The sequence below is a fragment of the Podarcis bocagei genome (assembly GCF_964188305.1).
Source record: "Podarcis bocagei genome assembly, chromosome: 7".
In the NCBI taxonomy this organism is placed as follows: Eukaryota; Metazoa; Chordata; class Lepidosauria; order Squamata; family Lacertidae; genus Podarcis; species Podarcis bocagei.
Window position 1 is genome coordinate 19,827,481 of NC_138132.1, and position 14,836 is coordinate 19,842,316.

Here is a 14,836-nt window from a genome sequence, read left to right on the forward strand (position 1 = left end):
ACATAATATCTGCCACTGGCTTTAAACATGTGAGGTGTGGCTCATTATTTATCTCATGCACCTCGTCTCTGGTCTTTGCACAGCGGTTGCACATCCTGCTTAATCTTTACATGCTCTGCAATGTAAATGTTAGCACATTGGTGACTTTAAAACACACACAGAGGCCACCCATCCAGTTTAACTGGAGCACAATGATTTGAGTTTGCGGATGCTGGTGGGGCTGACTCAGCACCTGGAACCAGCTTTCAAAGCCAGAGTTCATAACCTGGAAGGAACTGGGTCTTTCACACCCCGACTGGCGTTGTTTGCTCTGCATGATAGGCAGAAGCTCAACAGGTGCAGCTTCCCCATCACAGGGAAAAGCAGCAATGTCGAGAGGAAAGTGCCATGGTCTGGATTTCTGCTGCTGCTGCTGCTTGAGGCATTGGGGCACTGCCAGAAGAGTCTTTGCTTTCCACTGTGACAGTGAAGGGGGTCAAGGTTCAGAAGGCATGACTTTCATGTAAGATTAAGACTCAACACTTGTAATAGGTATGAGTTACTTGTGCGTAAACTGGTGCCTTTCTCGGTCAATTTGCCTTGTTAAACCTGTCTGACTGCACAGCCCCTTCTCATCGTGGCTGCCTCAGTCACTGGCAGAATCCGTCAGTGGGCGTTTCTTGAACCTCTTCCAGCATAAAAGTTGTTTGACACCCAGTCTCCTCCTCCTCTCACTGCGCGGGAGTCTTCTGCGCAGGGAAGGCGTGGGTAGCGGAGGCCCTGGGCTCTCCTCACTGATGTCCAGTGAAGAGTCCTGGAGCCCTCTCTCCAATTCCCCCGTCTGCCCCCCTTTATCCCTGGTGTTGCGCTGATTGGCTTCCCCCTCTACTGAGCTGTTTCTCCCCCTGCTGCTGGGTCCTTCGCCAGCATCATCTGGGAGCCTCTCTTCGCCTCTCACTCCGATGTCAGTTCCCTGACAACACCCTCTGTTCATCAAAGGCGCACATGCACACATGCCTGCACGCACACACTCCTGCATTTCTTGACTTCATAAAGCACGTTCAGCTTCAGTCACTCAGGGAACAGACAAAGGAGAGTAGCAACGAGAGCACAGCCATTTTATTGGTACGCCATAATCAGCCATGGCTCCAAGCCTATAGGGGGCAGCAGAGGGATCTTTGCAAAGATTTGAGTACATCCTGTCTTGACGCGGGTGGATGAGGAGGGGGCTCTCTTGAGTAGCAGGTGGTCTCATCTAGTGAAAAGAGACAGAAACATTTGTACTGAAAAGCAGATCCCTACTCCTGCCCGTCTTAGCAACTTGCTAATTTTTTCTTAGCAGCCTCTGCTACATCTCCACCCACACATTATTAAGGGAACATTGTGACAGCTTGGAAGATTAAAGCACAAGCCTAGAATGAGCATGTCACCAGCAGAGGCAGCTTCCAGTATCCTTGTCCATAAAGAACAGTGCACGTGTGTAGGGATCTTTTAAAAAATGTAATACAGTGCCGGATTTATGTATAAGCTAAACAAGCTATAGCTTAGGGCCCCACTCTCTTGGGGACCCCCCAAAAAAAGTAAAGAAAAAAACACCTGGATGTACATTTCCAAAATATAAGATAAAAAAAACCAATAAAATAAAATCTACACACAGCAACAGTGTTTTGTGTTGTGTAGGCTCCTATGATGTAAGTAATGGGCCCCGCCTGCTAGCCTGCTCCCTAAAATGTCACTGGTTTTCTCATTTCTATATATAGGGTGCCTACATTCTGTTATTTATAATTATTAGTAGTTTGCATCATATATTTACACCTATTATTATTTCATGTTATAGCAAGTTTCTAGAGACTAGATTATGAGTCTTTGTAAACTGAGTTTCTAAAGGAACTTTTGTTATTTCCAAATGCCAGTGTGTTTGCATTATTAAGTTTGTTATGAATAAAAAAATCATTTTAAGTTAGAGCGTAATAATTATTTCACTGTTAACATACTTCTTAATTGTATTTCACTATGAAAATGATTCTTCTTAATTGTATTTCAGTTCAACAATTACTTTGATAAATTTTGTTATGTGCAAATGGCTTTAGATACCTATTAGGTCCACAAATTACCATATAGCATTTATTCAACAACAACAAAAACAGCGACAATTTGTTGACAAAGGACAACTGGACATATAAAGGGCCCCATTACCTTCAGTAGCTTAGGGCCTCATCAAACCTAAATCTGGTCCTGATGTAATATAAGTATTATTAAAACAATCCAAACAAAAACCACCCCTCTCAAAGGACAGGGGTCTGCTGGCACTTACTCCAAGCATTTGCTCTTCTCCGTTGTGTCTCCAATCACAATCTCATCCACTTGGAACACCCATCGCCCTGTAAACTGCACGTTGGTGGTTTGTGTGATATTGAGGACACTGGGGGTGCGTGATGCTGGGATGTTGTAAAAGTTTTTCTTGTCTCCACTGTCAAATCCAGCCTAGGGAGTGAAGAAAGGAGAAAAGCAATGTAGAGTCCAGCCCCACAGCATAGGAAACATTCTCCTCAGTCTAGATCCCTTTCTGCATATTCATGTATGTGTGGAAATGTTTGGTTGACTTTAACTCCTAGTAAATTCACAAAAATGTATAAAACATGGACTTTAACTCCTAGTAAATTTGCAAAAATGTATAAAACATTGCTGGAAATGTAAGGAAAAAGAAAGCACCTTTTATCATATGTGGTGGAATTGTAAGGTAGCAAAAGGATTTTGGGAAACAATATATAATGAGTTGGAAAAAAATATTTAAAATAACCTTTGTTAAAAAAGCCTGAAGCCTTCCTTTTAGGAATTCTAAGTGCTGAAATCCCAAAGGAGCAGAAAAGGCTTTTTATGTATGTGGCCATGGCTGTGAGGATGTTATTGGCTCAGAGATGGAAAGAAGATAAAGTTCCTACCAGAGAAGAATGGTAGATGAAGTTAATGGACTATGCTGAAATGGCTAAAATGACTGGAAGAGTCAGAAATCAGGAAGACGAAAATTTCAATAAGAAATTGGGAAAATTTATAACTTATCTTAAAGACCATTGTAAACAGTTAAAGTCGTTAGTAGGATTGGAATGTCACTTGTAGTTTAAGGTTGAATGCTGCACATAATGGAGAGGTAAAAGATTTGGATTATCATAAAAGATGTGGGAGGAAAGGATTAATAATAGGACCCACCAAGGGGAGGAAGGAGGGAAGTCTTGTTTTTATGATTGATGTTTGATATATTTTTGTAAAATTTTAAGTTGAAAAACCAAATGTATATATATTTTTTAAAATGTTGGGTTTACCCCCTGCCGTTGCCCTTTTCCCCGCCTCACGGCTCAGACGTACTACCCGTATGCATAAGAATGTAAGGTCAGTGGCTCCTCAAGTCCAGCAAAATGTTATCACACTGGCCAACCAGATGTCTATGGGAAGCCAGCAAGCAGGTCCTCAGCACACAGCACCTGCAGTTCCCACAAACTGGTCTTTGGAAGCAAGAAGTGGAGGTAGAAAATAGCCATCAGGCTTAGGAGAGTTGCTGATGGCTTTGCTCTCCATCAGAGGCCAACGTGTGAAGGAGATTTGGAGGGGGGCGATGACGCATGCATGTGATGTGAGGATGTTGGGAAGAGCTAGGAGGTGGAGCCGAATGTGGCAACAGTGCGGCCTCATTGGCCAGTGGCTCCTCCTCTCTGGTGCTCAGCCTCCTCCTCCTCCTCTTCCGACTGCCGCCACTGGCTGGGGGCTGCTTCCCCCCTCCTTCTCCTCCTCCTCCTCCGCAGCAGGAGGAGAAGAGTCCCAACCATAGAGGAGTGGCAGATTAAATTAATGGATTATGCTGAAATGACAAAATTTACTGGAAGAATAGGAAACCACGGAGAAACAACTTTTAATAAAGAATGGGGAAGATTCATGGACTATCTGATAAACAACTAAGCTCATTAGCAGGATTAATCTAAAACAACTGTTAAATAATAATAATATATAATAATAATTTATTATTTATACCCTGCCCATCTGGCTGGGTTTCTCCAGCCACTCTGGACAGCTTCTAACAGAATATTAAAATACAATAACCTATTAAACATTAAAAGCTTCCCTAAACAGGGCTACCTTCACATGTCTTTAAAAAGTCTGAGGGCGTTCCACAGGGCGGGTGCCACTACCGAGAAGGCCCTCTGCCTGGTTCCCTGTAACTTGGCTTCTCATAGCGAGGGAACTACCAGAAGGCCCTTGGCACTGGACCTCAGTGTCCAGGCAGAACAATGGGGGTGGATATATTTGTTAAGGAAAACACAGGGAGTAACTAATAAATAGAATTAATTGGGAGGTGCAGTAATGAAAATTAAAGCATAAGAAACCACAGAAGGAGTGGGGAGGGAAGTCAAACGATGTGTTTTTATTGGAAAACTTATTTAATTTGTATGATTGTTAACAATTTCAGAAATTGAAAAATAAAATTTCTTTTAAAAAAGGAGAAGGAGGAGGAGACACGACTGGCCTCCCTCGCCCCCTGAATTTTTTTAACAGTTATTGAGAGGTCCTCAAAAGAGTGAGGATTAGACACTCTTTGAAAGCCATCAAAGCTGGTTGCCATCACTGCCTCAAACAGGGATAGAGAATCTGGAATGTCATGTTGAGCAGCTTGGAAGAAGGGCAGGACATATCTTTAAATAAGAACCACCCAGGCTCCAGATCAGGGCAAATATCTGTGTAACGGCGGAATAACTGCAGCAGAATCTTCAAGAGTGGGTTTTTAGGTTTGTTTGTTTTTGCACTGGCAACTGAAAGCTGATTTAGCAATAGCCAGATGTGATTGTGTGGTTGCTGTGAAATAGCCCTAAAGCACGTTATAGCCACAGGAATACGGAACTAGCTGCAGAATTCTGTTACTGAGAATTTCAGCTTTCATTTAGAAAACATAGAAACACCACAAGCAAACCCTCAACTTCCCTTATTGTTCAATGCCTGCTTCCTGAAATTGTTCAAGCAAAGCTTTGCACATTTCAGAAGCTAGAAGCATTAATGAATCAGATTTCCAGCGATCAGAGGTCAGAAATGCCATGCCCTTGTTCCTTGTTCCTCCTTCGAGTTGCAGAAGCAGAATAAATGAAAAAGCAAAACCTTCAGAATAAATTCATGGATAAGGTAAAGGTAAAGGGACCCCTGACCATTAGGTCCAGTTGTGACCGACTCTGGGGTTACGGCGCTCATCTCGCTTTATTGGCCAAGGGAGCCAGTGTACAGCTTCCGGGTCATGTGGCCAGCTTGACTAAGCCGCTTCTGGAGATCCAGAGCAGTGCATGGAAACGCCATTTACCTTCCCGCTGGAGTGGTACCTATTTATCTACTTGCACTTTGACGTGCTTTCAAACTGCTAGGTTGGCAGGAGCAGGGACCGAGCAACAGGAGCTCACCCTGTTGCAGGGATTTGAACTGCCAACCTTGTGATCGGCAAGTCCTAGGCTCCATGGTTTAACTCACAGCGCCACCCGTGTCTCATTCATCGATAAGAGGAGCATGCAATTTCCCTCATTCTGCGTAATTAAATTTGGGTTGTGGAATCCAAGTTCATTGCCACTGCATTTGGGGTGCAAAATAGTTATTGGACTTAGCACAGGAAAAGTAAAGCCCTGGCAGTAGAGACCCCTCCCTGCCCAAAAACCCCATCACAATGAAAATCCAGGACCCACCCCCCAGATATCAGCAATTAGTGCTGGGCCAATCTTTGCCATAACTGCTGATATAACTGGAACAAAAATACAATAACACCTCCAATTCCTTTCCAGTTAGTGAGTTAATGGGCTGACATTCAGATAGTATTTTAAGACAGCCTTCCTTAACCTGGTGCCCTCCAGCTGCTTTTGGATCGCAACTCCCATCAGCCCCAGGCCACATGGCCAGTGATCAGGGATGATGGGAGCTGTAGTCTAGTGGCATGCGGAGGACACCAAGTTGGCGGAAAGCTGCTGTAGGTTATGCATTGCACCTTACAGTACAATTTCGACTTTCATGAAATCACTCTGGGTGGAAATATTGATCTGTTGGACTGTTCACATGGCAGTTTAACTCTGTACATGGATAGCCTGCTGTTTCTGATTTCAGCAAGGCAGCTTATACCCATCATCTGCAGGTGGTTTCTCCCATCTGATCGCTTACAAAGCCAGGCCTGCTTAAGAGCAGAATCGGCTCAGATGCATACCAAGCATATCTGGATATCATGGTGAAGCATCCTTTGCAGGGAGTTGGGTCCCTTCCAACCCTACAATTCTATGATTCTAAAGTTAAACGCTAAGGGCTTAGCCACACCTCCATTTACTCCACTTCCGAATTGGAACAAATGGCAGGTTTCCCATGGATTGGTGTTTGTTCTGATTTAGTGCTAAATACGGGGGTTGGGGTTGGGGGGGGTAAGCTTTGGGGCAAAGGCACTACCACTTGGATGCATGCCTAGAAAATGTGCAATAAGCAGAAAACAGCTCAGACCCATGCTTCCTAGGCATGGGAGAAGCAGGAATGCGGATGAGCTCTTAATCTGTCCATTAAGAAAAAGGGGGGGGACTGCCCCCCCATTAATACTTAAGGGTTGTATCCAAGTCAAAGTCACTTGGCTGTATACTTGTTCCCCTGGCAAAATATTCTGCAGCAGCGGGAAGTTGTTGCACAAGAGAACACAGAAGCAAGTTGCTGGTAGTTTTATTGAGCAACAAGTTCTCACTAACGCAACTGTTTCACTGGAGTTCTCCCTTGTGTTGCGGAGTCCTCCATTGCACAGAATGAAAACTTGCCCACCTGCTTGTGCAGACAGAGAACATTGGATACAACCCATAATGAGTATCCCAAACACCTTTTCTCACAAAACAAATGTGGTTTTGTTTTGTTTTAATCTCAATTTAAAACATATACAGTGGTACCTCGGGTTACAGACGTTTCAGGTTACAGACTCCGCTAACCCAGAAATAGCACCTCGGGTTAAGAACTTTGCTTCAGGATGAGAACAGAAATTGTGTAGCGGCAGCAGGAGCCCCCATTAGCTAAAGTGGTGCTTCAGGTTAAAAACAGTTTCAGGTTAAGAACGGACCTCCGGAACCAATTAAGTTCTTAACCCGAGGTACCACTGTATTGTGATACTTTTGGTTTTGGCCAAAAGCTCTGGAGAAGCATGAAACCCAAAGGATGTTCTGACCCAATGTTGGTCTGGGAGGTCAGAGACCAGGTCAGTTTCATATCGGAATCTGCAAAGGTCAGATTCCCTCAGTGTTCCTATTCAGATCAAATACCTGTGCAGGGGTTCCCCCAAGGCCTGTCCTGGGATGCCCACCGCTTGCTATCCCGGTTGTCCACTGGATGTCGGCATAATTCAAAATGATGAAAGCGATTTCGTTATTGGTGGTCAAGACAGCCTGGAAAGTGTTGGTCTGCAGCAGAAAGAAAAGAGACATGGGACTGTGGAGCTACGGACAACACAAAGAGATGCAGCTCTGTCTCTGGGGCACACAAAGTAGGAGGGCTACATGGGGAAGTATTCTTCGTCAAGAGTGATAGGGAAATCATCTACCGGTAGATTAGGGACAGAGGAACCTGCGGTTTTCCAGATGTTGCCGCCCCATTGACCACACTGGTTGTAGATGATGGTGGCTGGAGTCCAACAACAGGTTCCCCATCCGTTCCTCTTGTTACCACATTTTCACATTGCATATTAAGGGTTAGGGCAGGGGAGGAACCTCAGACCCGGGGACTGAATGTTACAAACCTCTGACTTTTGTGTGGCTGTGTCATGGACTGGCTGGATGCAGAGGAATGGTGGGAGGCACCAGACGGGGAACCCCCCAGGCGAAAAGGGTCAGAGGGATGGTGGTGGGACAATGCTGAGTGGTCAGGGAGAGTAGAGGCATTTTTGGCAAGTGTTGCCCTTGTAAGTTTCATCTGCTGAAAGTCCCCTTTCTGCACCACCCAGGGCCCTATCATCTCCTGCAGCTGGCTACTATAGGTCAGGGAGAGGCCTACCTTTTTTGAAGCACTTCCAAAGTAGGCGACACGGTCCCAGGTAGCAACCAAGGCCCAGACAGCCGTGAAAGACATCTCTGGGAAGTACTGGTTGATGTCTGCGGTACAGCGGCTAAGCACTGCAGAGTCCTGAGTCTGTCTCCAGAGGACATCCCCGCCTCTAGTATTGTCAACATCCCCCCAATAGGGGGCGACAAAGGGTGACCCTAAATCCAGCGGGAAAGGGTCGGGTGTGTACTGTGAGACATTCACACCAAAGGAGACCACCCCGTTGTTGTTGACCTGATGAAAGGAGAGAGATATAGGTGTGAATGACAGCAGGTAAGTAGACTGAGAGATATAGGGTTGGCGTCATGGGAGCCAACTCCTAGAAGCTGAGGTCCCTTCAGCCCCCCATTAAAATATTTGAGGGGCTTAGCTAAAGGTAAAGGTACCCCTGCCAGTGTGGGCCAGTCATGTCCGACTCTAGGGTTGTGCGCCCATCTCACTTAAGAGGCCGAGGGCCAGCGCTGTCCGGAGACACTTCCGGGTTACGTGGCCAGCATGACGAAGCGCAGCACACGGAAACGCCGTTTACCTTCCCGCTATAAAGCGGTACCTATTTATCTACTTGCACTTAGGGGTGCTTTCGAACTGCTAGGTGGGCAGGAGTTGGGACCGAAAGACGGGAGCTCACCCCGCCGCAGGGATTCGAACCGCCGACCATACGATCGGCAAGTCCTAGGCACTGAGGTTTTACCCACAGCGCCACCCGTGTCCCCCAAAGTTGATGGACATTGACATTCAAATGGTGTGTGTGTGTGTATGTGACATCATGTGATTTATCATGCAGGATGGGGCTTACTCCCCCCCCCAATATTTTATTCAAGTTGGCACCCCTTGTTGGTGTGATTGAACACCTGCCAACACTGACCTCAGAAATGAGGAGAATCATAGAATCATAGAATCATAGAATCATAGAATCATAGAATCATAGAGTTGGAAGTGACCACAAGGGCCATCGAGTCCAACCCCCTGCCAAGCAGGAAACCAATCAGTAGACCAGGGGAAAGAGACGGCGGAAGAAGATTGGAAGAAATTTAAAATTTATCTTAAGAAATATTGTAAAATTAATGAGTGCTAAAATGTCGTGGTTATAGAAAGTAGGGGATTACAGCTGTAAAAGATTAAGTAAAAGAAAAGAAAAGGAAAAAATTAGACAAAATTAAGGGGGAGGATTTGCTGAAATAAATTTAGGAATTGGGATGCAGAAAGGGGAGGTATGGGGAAGTCGGTGAAGTAAGTTTTAAGAAAAAAAGGACTCGAAATTATACATGTTTGTTTTTGTGTGTGTATGTTTGTGTTGTGTATTGTGTGTGTTTTTGTGGTTTGTGAAAATCCAATAAATATTTATTTAAAAAAAGGAAACCAATCAGTAGGTGGCAACAGTGATGGTGAGGAGGTAGAACCTTGCCGAAGGTTCCTTGAAACCTGGAACCATCAATGGATGGATGCACAGATGGACAACTAGATTAGATAGCAAGACTGAAGATGGGCCAGTGCAAGGCAGCCTGCTAGATCTCAATGACAGGTGAGCAGAGTTCTGTACCACCTGCCCTTCTAGTCAAGAAACATGTAGACTGGGGCTTTGGCCAGGCATTACGTACGTAGAGTGAGCTGTACTTTTTGCCATAGAAGCTGAAGGGCACTGCAGTGATGATCTTTGTAGATGTCCCATCATCTGACTTGGGGTTCTTTGTGTCACCCTGTGCAGTCCCATAAGGGTACATCAATGATTCTAGAGGAGAAGGGAGCATCTTGTTAGAGCCCAAGCCAGCAACTCATTTTACAGAAGGCCCCTTGGGGAGGAGGGAGGGCTATGTGTTTGGCCAGCCTCTCCTCCCTCTATCTGGGTCTGAGGCTGCATAAAGCGCACAAACGTCTCCCAAAGGATCTTGGGAACTATGGTTTGTTAAGGGTGCTGGGAACTAGCCCTGCAAGGGAGTGAACTGCCGTTCCCAGGATTCTTGGGGAAAAACCATGTGCTTTAACATACAGCATGTATACAACCTGAATGTGTCCTTTATACATCTCCCCCAGGGTCAGGAAGCCTGCAAAATTCTCCTTCAAACCTTCCCACTGAACATGGGAATTGGGGGTGGAATCGGTGGGGGTGGAGGTCTTAAGGTGCCTGGAATCCTCCACCACACATTCTTGCAATGTTTGGTGGAGTAATGCCTGTATGTTTTATAAGTGCACTGCCATTCATTTGTTCAAGGCAATTCCTCAGCCCAAATTCAGGCTCACGAGTCAAGTGGATCTTACCATTGGAGGCATCGGCTGGAGAGGTCAGGGTTGACCCTAAAGAGCAGCAAGAGAGAAGCCATCAGATCTGTTTCATGTTTACATGCATACACAGGGAGAGACAAGAGTTTTTTATGCAGATTCCAGAAGTGTTCCATTGAGTTTCAAATCGATATTTGATCTAGGGTGTCTTAGTTGACCACAAACTAAGTCAACAGGGTGATGTGGCAGCAAGAGAGAGAGAGAGAGAGAGAGAGAGAGAGAGAGAGAGAGAGAGAGAGACCCAATGCTATCTAGATTGTACTGTGCGTCTGCTGGTGCATTTCCACCACCCTGACCTTTCTGCCCCTCTGTTCCTCCTCTTCCTCTCTCTGCTGGTAAACAGTAGCAATAAGATTGATGCCCCCATTACTGAATATGCTATTCCTTCCTGTAGCACCTTAAAGACCAACTAAGTAGTTGGTCTTTAAGGTGCTACAGGAAGGAATTTTTTTATTTTGACTATGGCAGACCAACACGGCTACCCATCTGTAACTGAATATGCTATGTCATCCAAAGCTTGCCAGAAGACAACGCAGCCATCTAGCCACACATATACCCTGTAACAAATCTGTGAAGCCCAAGCTACCATGGCTGGCAAGGGAACATTTTCAGTGTACTTCGCAACTGTGGGACATATGATTCAGATACCTAAAACATTGCCTCACCCCTTATATACCCAAACTGGCCTCTGTACTTTGCAGGAGAGGGCCTTTGCAAATATTATCAGCCCATTCCATAATAGTTAGGAATTGGCCTTTAGTGCAGTTTCACCTACCTATTGGAACTCCCATCAGATGCTGTTGTTAACTGTCTTTTCGACCCTTTCCCAGCAAGATTTTTCAATGGCTATTTCTATCCTGTCTTAATTTTGTGGTAAGAATGTACCTGTAAATTCTTACCACGGTTTTGAAATAGTGTTTATATATATTTATTATTGATGATGTTTTTGTGGTTAAACCTTTTGGGGATGTTGTATTGGAAGTGATAGCTCAGTCTGTATAGCATGAGACTGTTAATCTCAGGATTGTAAATTTGAGCCCCACATTGGGCAAAAAGATTCCTGCACTGCAGGGAGCTGGTGACCCTCGCAGTCCCTTCCAATGGTTCAGTTTTATGATTTTATAAAATGAAATGATAAGAAGAGCCCCATCCTTCACAGGGTTTGAAGAAGACCTACCTTTATCAAATGATTTGATCTGAGTCACAAAACTAGATGGGCTTGTCGGCAGGATCATGCCAGAGTGCCAAAAGTCCAGAACCTTGGATCAATCCTGCCGATGAGCACAACGTGCGTTTCCATGCAGCACTGGTACTCTGGGCTCATGGAGAAAGTCAGCAGTCAGGAAGGCTGACAGACATTGAGAAGGCCCAGCCCCTTGCCCAGAGATTTTAAGGAGGCTAAAGAAACCTTGGACCCCTGCGGGTGGGGCAAGGAAAGAACAACCAGGAGACTTGAAATGTGTTCCCAATAGTTCCATGAAAAGCAGGGCTTGTATTCAAGTCCTTTTAAGTCTGGCGCCAATTGCAAGGCCAGCTGGGATTGGTTCCACACTCAGCAGCTTCTGATCAGAGCTCTGGAGTGGAGATGATCCCTGCCAAAAGCATGGCTTGAATTTAGTGCCAGCTTCTAGACCCACTGGGTGGTCGAGCCCCACTGGGATCAACTGGGATCCACCACACTGCAAAGGAAGAAATGTCTCACTGGACATTTTGGTGACCTTAGGTGTCTGTCATGCATTCCACCTGTCAAAGTGGCCCACCAAGAGTGGGGGAGCTAAGAAATTGGCCCACCGGGCTGAAAAAGTCCTTCACAACTTGGTTTCTATACTCCTGATTTTGTACAATATCCCTACTCCACCCTCAGCCACTTCCACAATTGCTGCATTTCCTTTTTGTAAAATTGTTCTTCTCAAAATAAATTGATAATTATAAGTCACCTTGTCTATTTTTAACTGAAAAGCACGGCATAAACATTGAATGAAACAACAAGCTACCTACACATTGTGAAGGTATCTGTAGTAGACTGCTGACAGGTCAAGTCAACCCAAAACTGAACCTACTTTTACAATAAGATGAGGCTTGATCTGCCATTAATGGAGAAAACAGCCCAAAGCAAAGAGCTGGCTTCTGAGTCTCCTACTTACCCACTGCCAGCAGAAGGAAAACAGAGATAGTTTCCATCCTGGCTGCACCTTTGCCCTGGAACTGCAGTGTCTTAAGCGTATTTCAGGTGCCTTCTATGCCTCCTCCAGCCAAGAAAGGATGTGTGGGGTGGATCTACACCTGATATTTATCTTGACCCTGCCTTCCACACCTAGCTTGACAAAAAGAGAACAAACAGTTCTCATAAGGAAAGGGGACCTTAATCAAATAGCAGGCCGTTTCAACAGTCTAATCCTGCTGAATTTCTTTGCACAACTTTTTTTCGGGTGAGAAATGGGCCAACACCACAAAAGGCACAATAGTCTCCTGGGTGGAGACGGAGTGGGGGTGGGTGGGATACGTCCACAATTGTGTGCATAGGCAAAGAAACCTAGCACCAAGAATGTTCTAGGTGCTGCTCAGTGTGGCAAAGTGATGCAGAGCATTTGAGCATCCGGTTTATTTTTGATGGGCAGAATAATGATGGGTGGTGAGGTAGTGTTTGGAACAGGGATGCCACACAGACTTACATCCCACCCCAGCTAAGTTTGGAGGCTCAACATACGGGTTATTTGAATGTGTTTTCTCAATTCTCTGACTTCCTCTACACTAATCTGCCCTAAACCACAGGTTTAGCGGGTGGCGCTGTGGTCCAAACCACTGAGCCTCTTGGGCTTGCCGAACACAAGGTCAGCGGTTCAAATCTCCACGACAGGGTGAGCTCCTGCTGCTCCGTCCCAGTGCCTGCCAACCTAGCAGTTCGAAAGCACGCCAGTGCAAGTAGATAAATAGGTTCAGCTGCGGCGGGGAGGTAAACAGTGTTTCTGTGTGTTCTGATTTCCGTTGTGCCATTGTGCCAGACGCAGTTTAGTCATGCTGGCCTCATGACCCGGAAATCTGTCTGTGGACAAACGCCGGCTCCCTAGGCCTGAAGGCGAGATGAGCGCCACAGCCCCATTGTTGGTTTTGACTGGACTTAACTGTCCAGGGGTCCTTTACCTTTTTTTACCTAAACCATAGTGAAACAATACTCTCCAACATTTCTCCGATGAAGATAGGGATATCCTATTCCACACCAGGAAGCTTCTCCTGAGTTTGATCTTGCTGCACACATACATGTCATATAAATGTCACCTTGAGCCAATGACAACACTCCACGTGTTTCCTAAAAGATTGCTGGCCGCTGAAGCATTGCAATTAGAGAATTTAAAGTGGATTGGTGACGTTTTCCTTCAAAATGATTGGAAGGGCTTTCTGCGCCAGCTTCACTATTTCCTTCATTCATTGCAAGTATTTTATTTTCAGTAAAATCAGGACTCCACTTTTGCACCTCCACATACCACTTTTAATTGTTCTCCAAAACGTGGAGGGGAGGAAAAAGGGGGAAAAACCAGACATTCCGGGATGAAATCAGAAACCAGGACGGCTTCTGTAATTCTGGGACTGTCCCTGGAGAATAGGGACACTTGGAAGGGTATTGGTGAAACGTGAAAGCCACGGTACCTCATTCACGTGCCAGAATACCTCCCAAATACTGGAGCAAAAGCAGATGACAACATCACTCCTGCATGGAAAAAAGTCACAGACCTTTGTTCTTCTGCTTCTGTAGCACTGCAATGGAGTCAACACCCAAATGCAAAAAGACCCTAAATTTACTAAAACAAAACAAATCCAAAAACCAAAAAAACCCATGCAAATTTGTCAAACAGCTAGCAGGTTTGGTAATGCAAAGAGTTTTATCTTTATTTATCATCAGCCTAGATCTTTACATTTGAGGATCCTGTCTAGTCGTTTCTATCATCTGGATCTGTTTGCCAGGAAAGCAAATTTGCCTGCTTTCTTTTCAAAAGAAAGAAAAATGAAGCTTGTTTGATCATGTCATCACATGTGTTGACACATTCTTAGTCATCAGTGAAGTTTTTGTCCTCGTGTCTCACCTGACACCTGGACTTCAATCCCCAGCTTGTTCTTTGGTTAGCCCTTAATGCAAATCCAATTGAACACCATGAAAATCAGTGGACCTTATCTCAGCTGAGCCTCAAAACCTTTATACTAATATTAACCAACATTTCCCTAATTCTTGCAGGGTGATAGATGTGCCTTTATCCCCCAAATGCCATGATGTCTCCTTGCCCGAGTCATAGGAGGTTTTGCATGCAGAGAGTCCAGTAAATGACATCACCAGGTTAGGCTGAGGAAGGTTCCTGTCAAAAACCCTACAGAGCTGCTACCAGTTGCGATGGAAAAGTTTGTTTTTGCTGGGCAGGTTGGTTCACCAAGTGTTTTTGAAATATACAGTGGTACCCCGGGTTACATACGCTTCAGGTTACAGACTCCGCTAACCCAGAAATAGTGCTTCAGGTTAAGA

General features: G+C 45.2%; 1 protein-coding gene across 1 annotated transcript; it reads right to left on the reverse strand.

The window, feature by feature from the left end:
- Positions 1-1,080: 1,080 nt before the first annotated feature.
- On the reverse strand, positions 1,081-12,594 carry LOC308592271 (sushi, nidogen and EGF-like domain-containing protein 1). The gene is made up of 7 exons (XM_081203606.1): positions 12,471-12,594; positions 10,306-10,341; positions 9,648-9,778; positions 8,002-8,283; positions 7,275-7,412; positions 2,294-2,463; positions 1,081-1,234 (listed from the first exon to the last, which is right to left on the reverse strand). The coding sequence occupies exons 1-7, from the start codon at positions 12,505-12,507 to the stop codon at positions 1,231-1,233; spliced, it is 798 nt and encodes a 265-aa protein (XP_081059732.1). The 5' UTR covers positions 12,508-12,594; the 3' UTR covers positions 1,081-1,230.
- Positions 12,595-14,836: the final 2,242 nt, after the last annotated feature.

Bases quoted from the DNA above. Each gene is read 5' to 3' on its own strand.
- LOC308592271 (XM_081203606.1), bottom strand. From the start codon at position 12,507: ATGGAAACTATCTCTGTTTTCCTTCTGCTGGCAGTGG. The intron at 9,779-10,305 runs GTAAGATCCACT...CTTCTCCTCTAG, and splicing joins TCCAGCCGATGCCTCCAATG to AATCATTGATGTACCCTTAT. The intron at 7,413-8,001 runs GTAGGCCTCTCC...TTTCTGCTGCAG, and splicing joins TTGGAAGTGCTTCAAAAAAG to ACCAACACTTTCCAGGCTGT.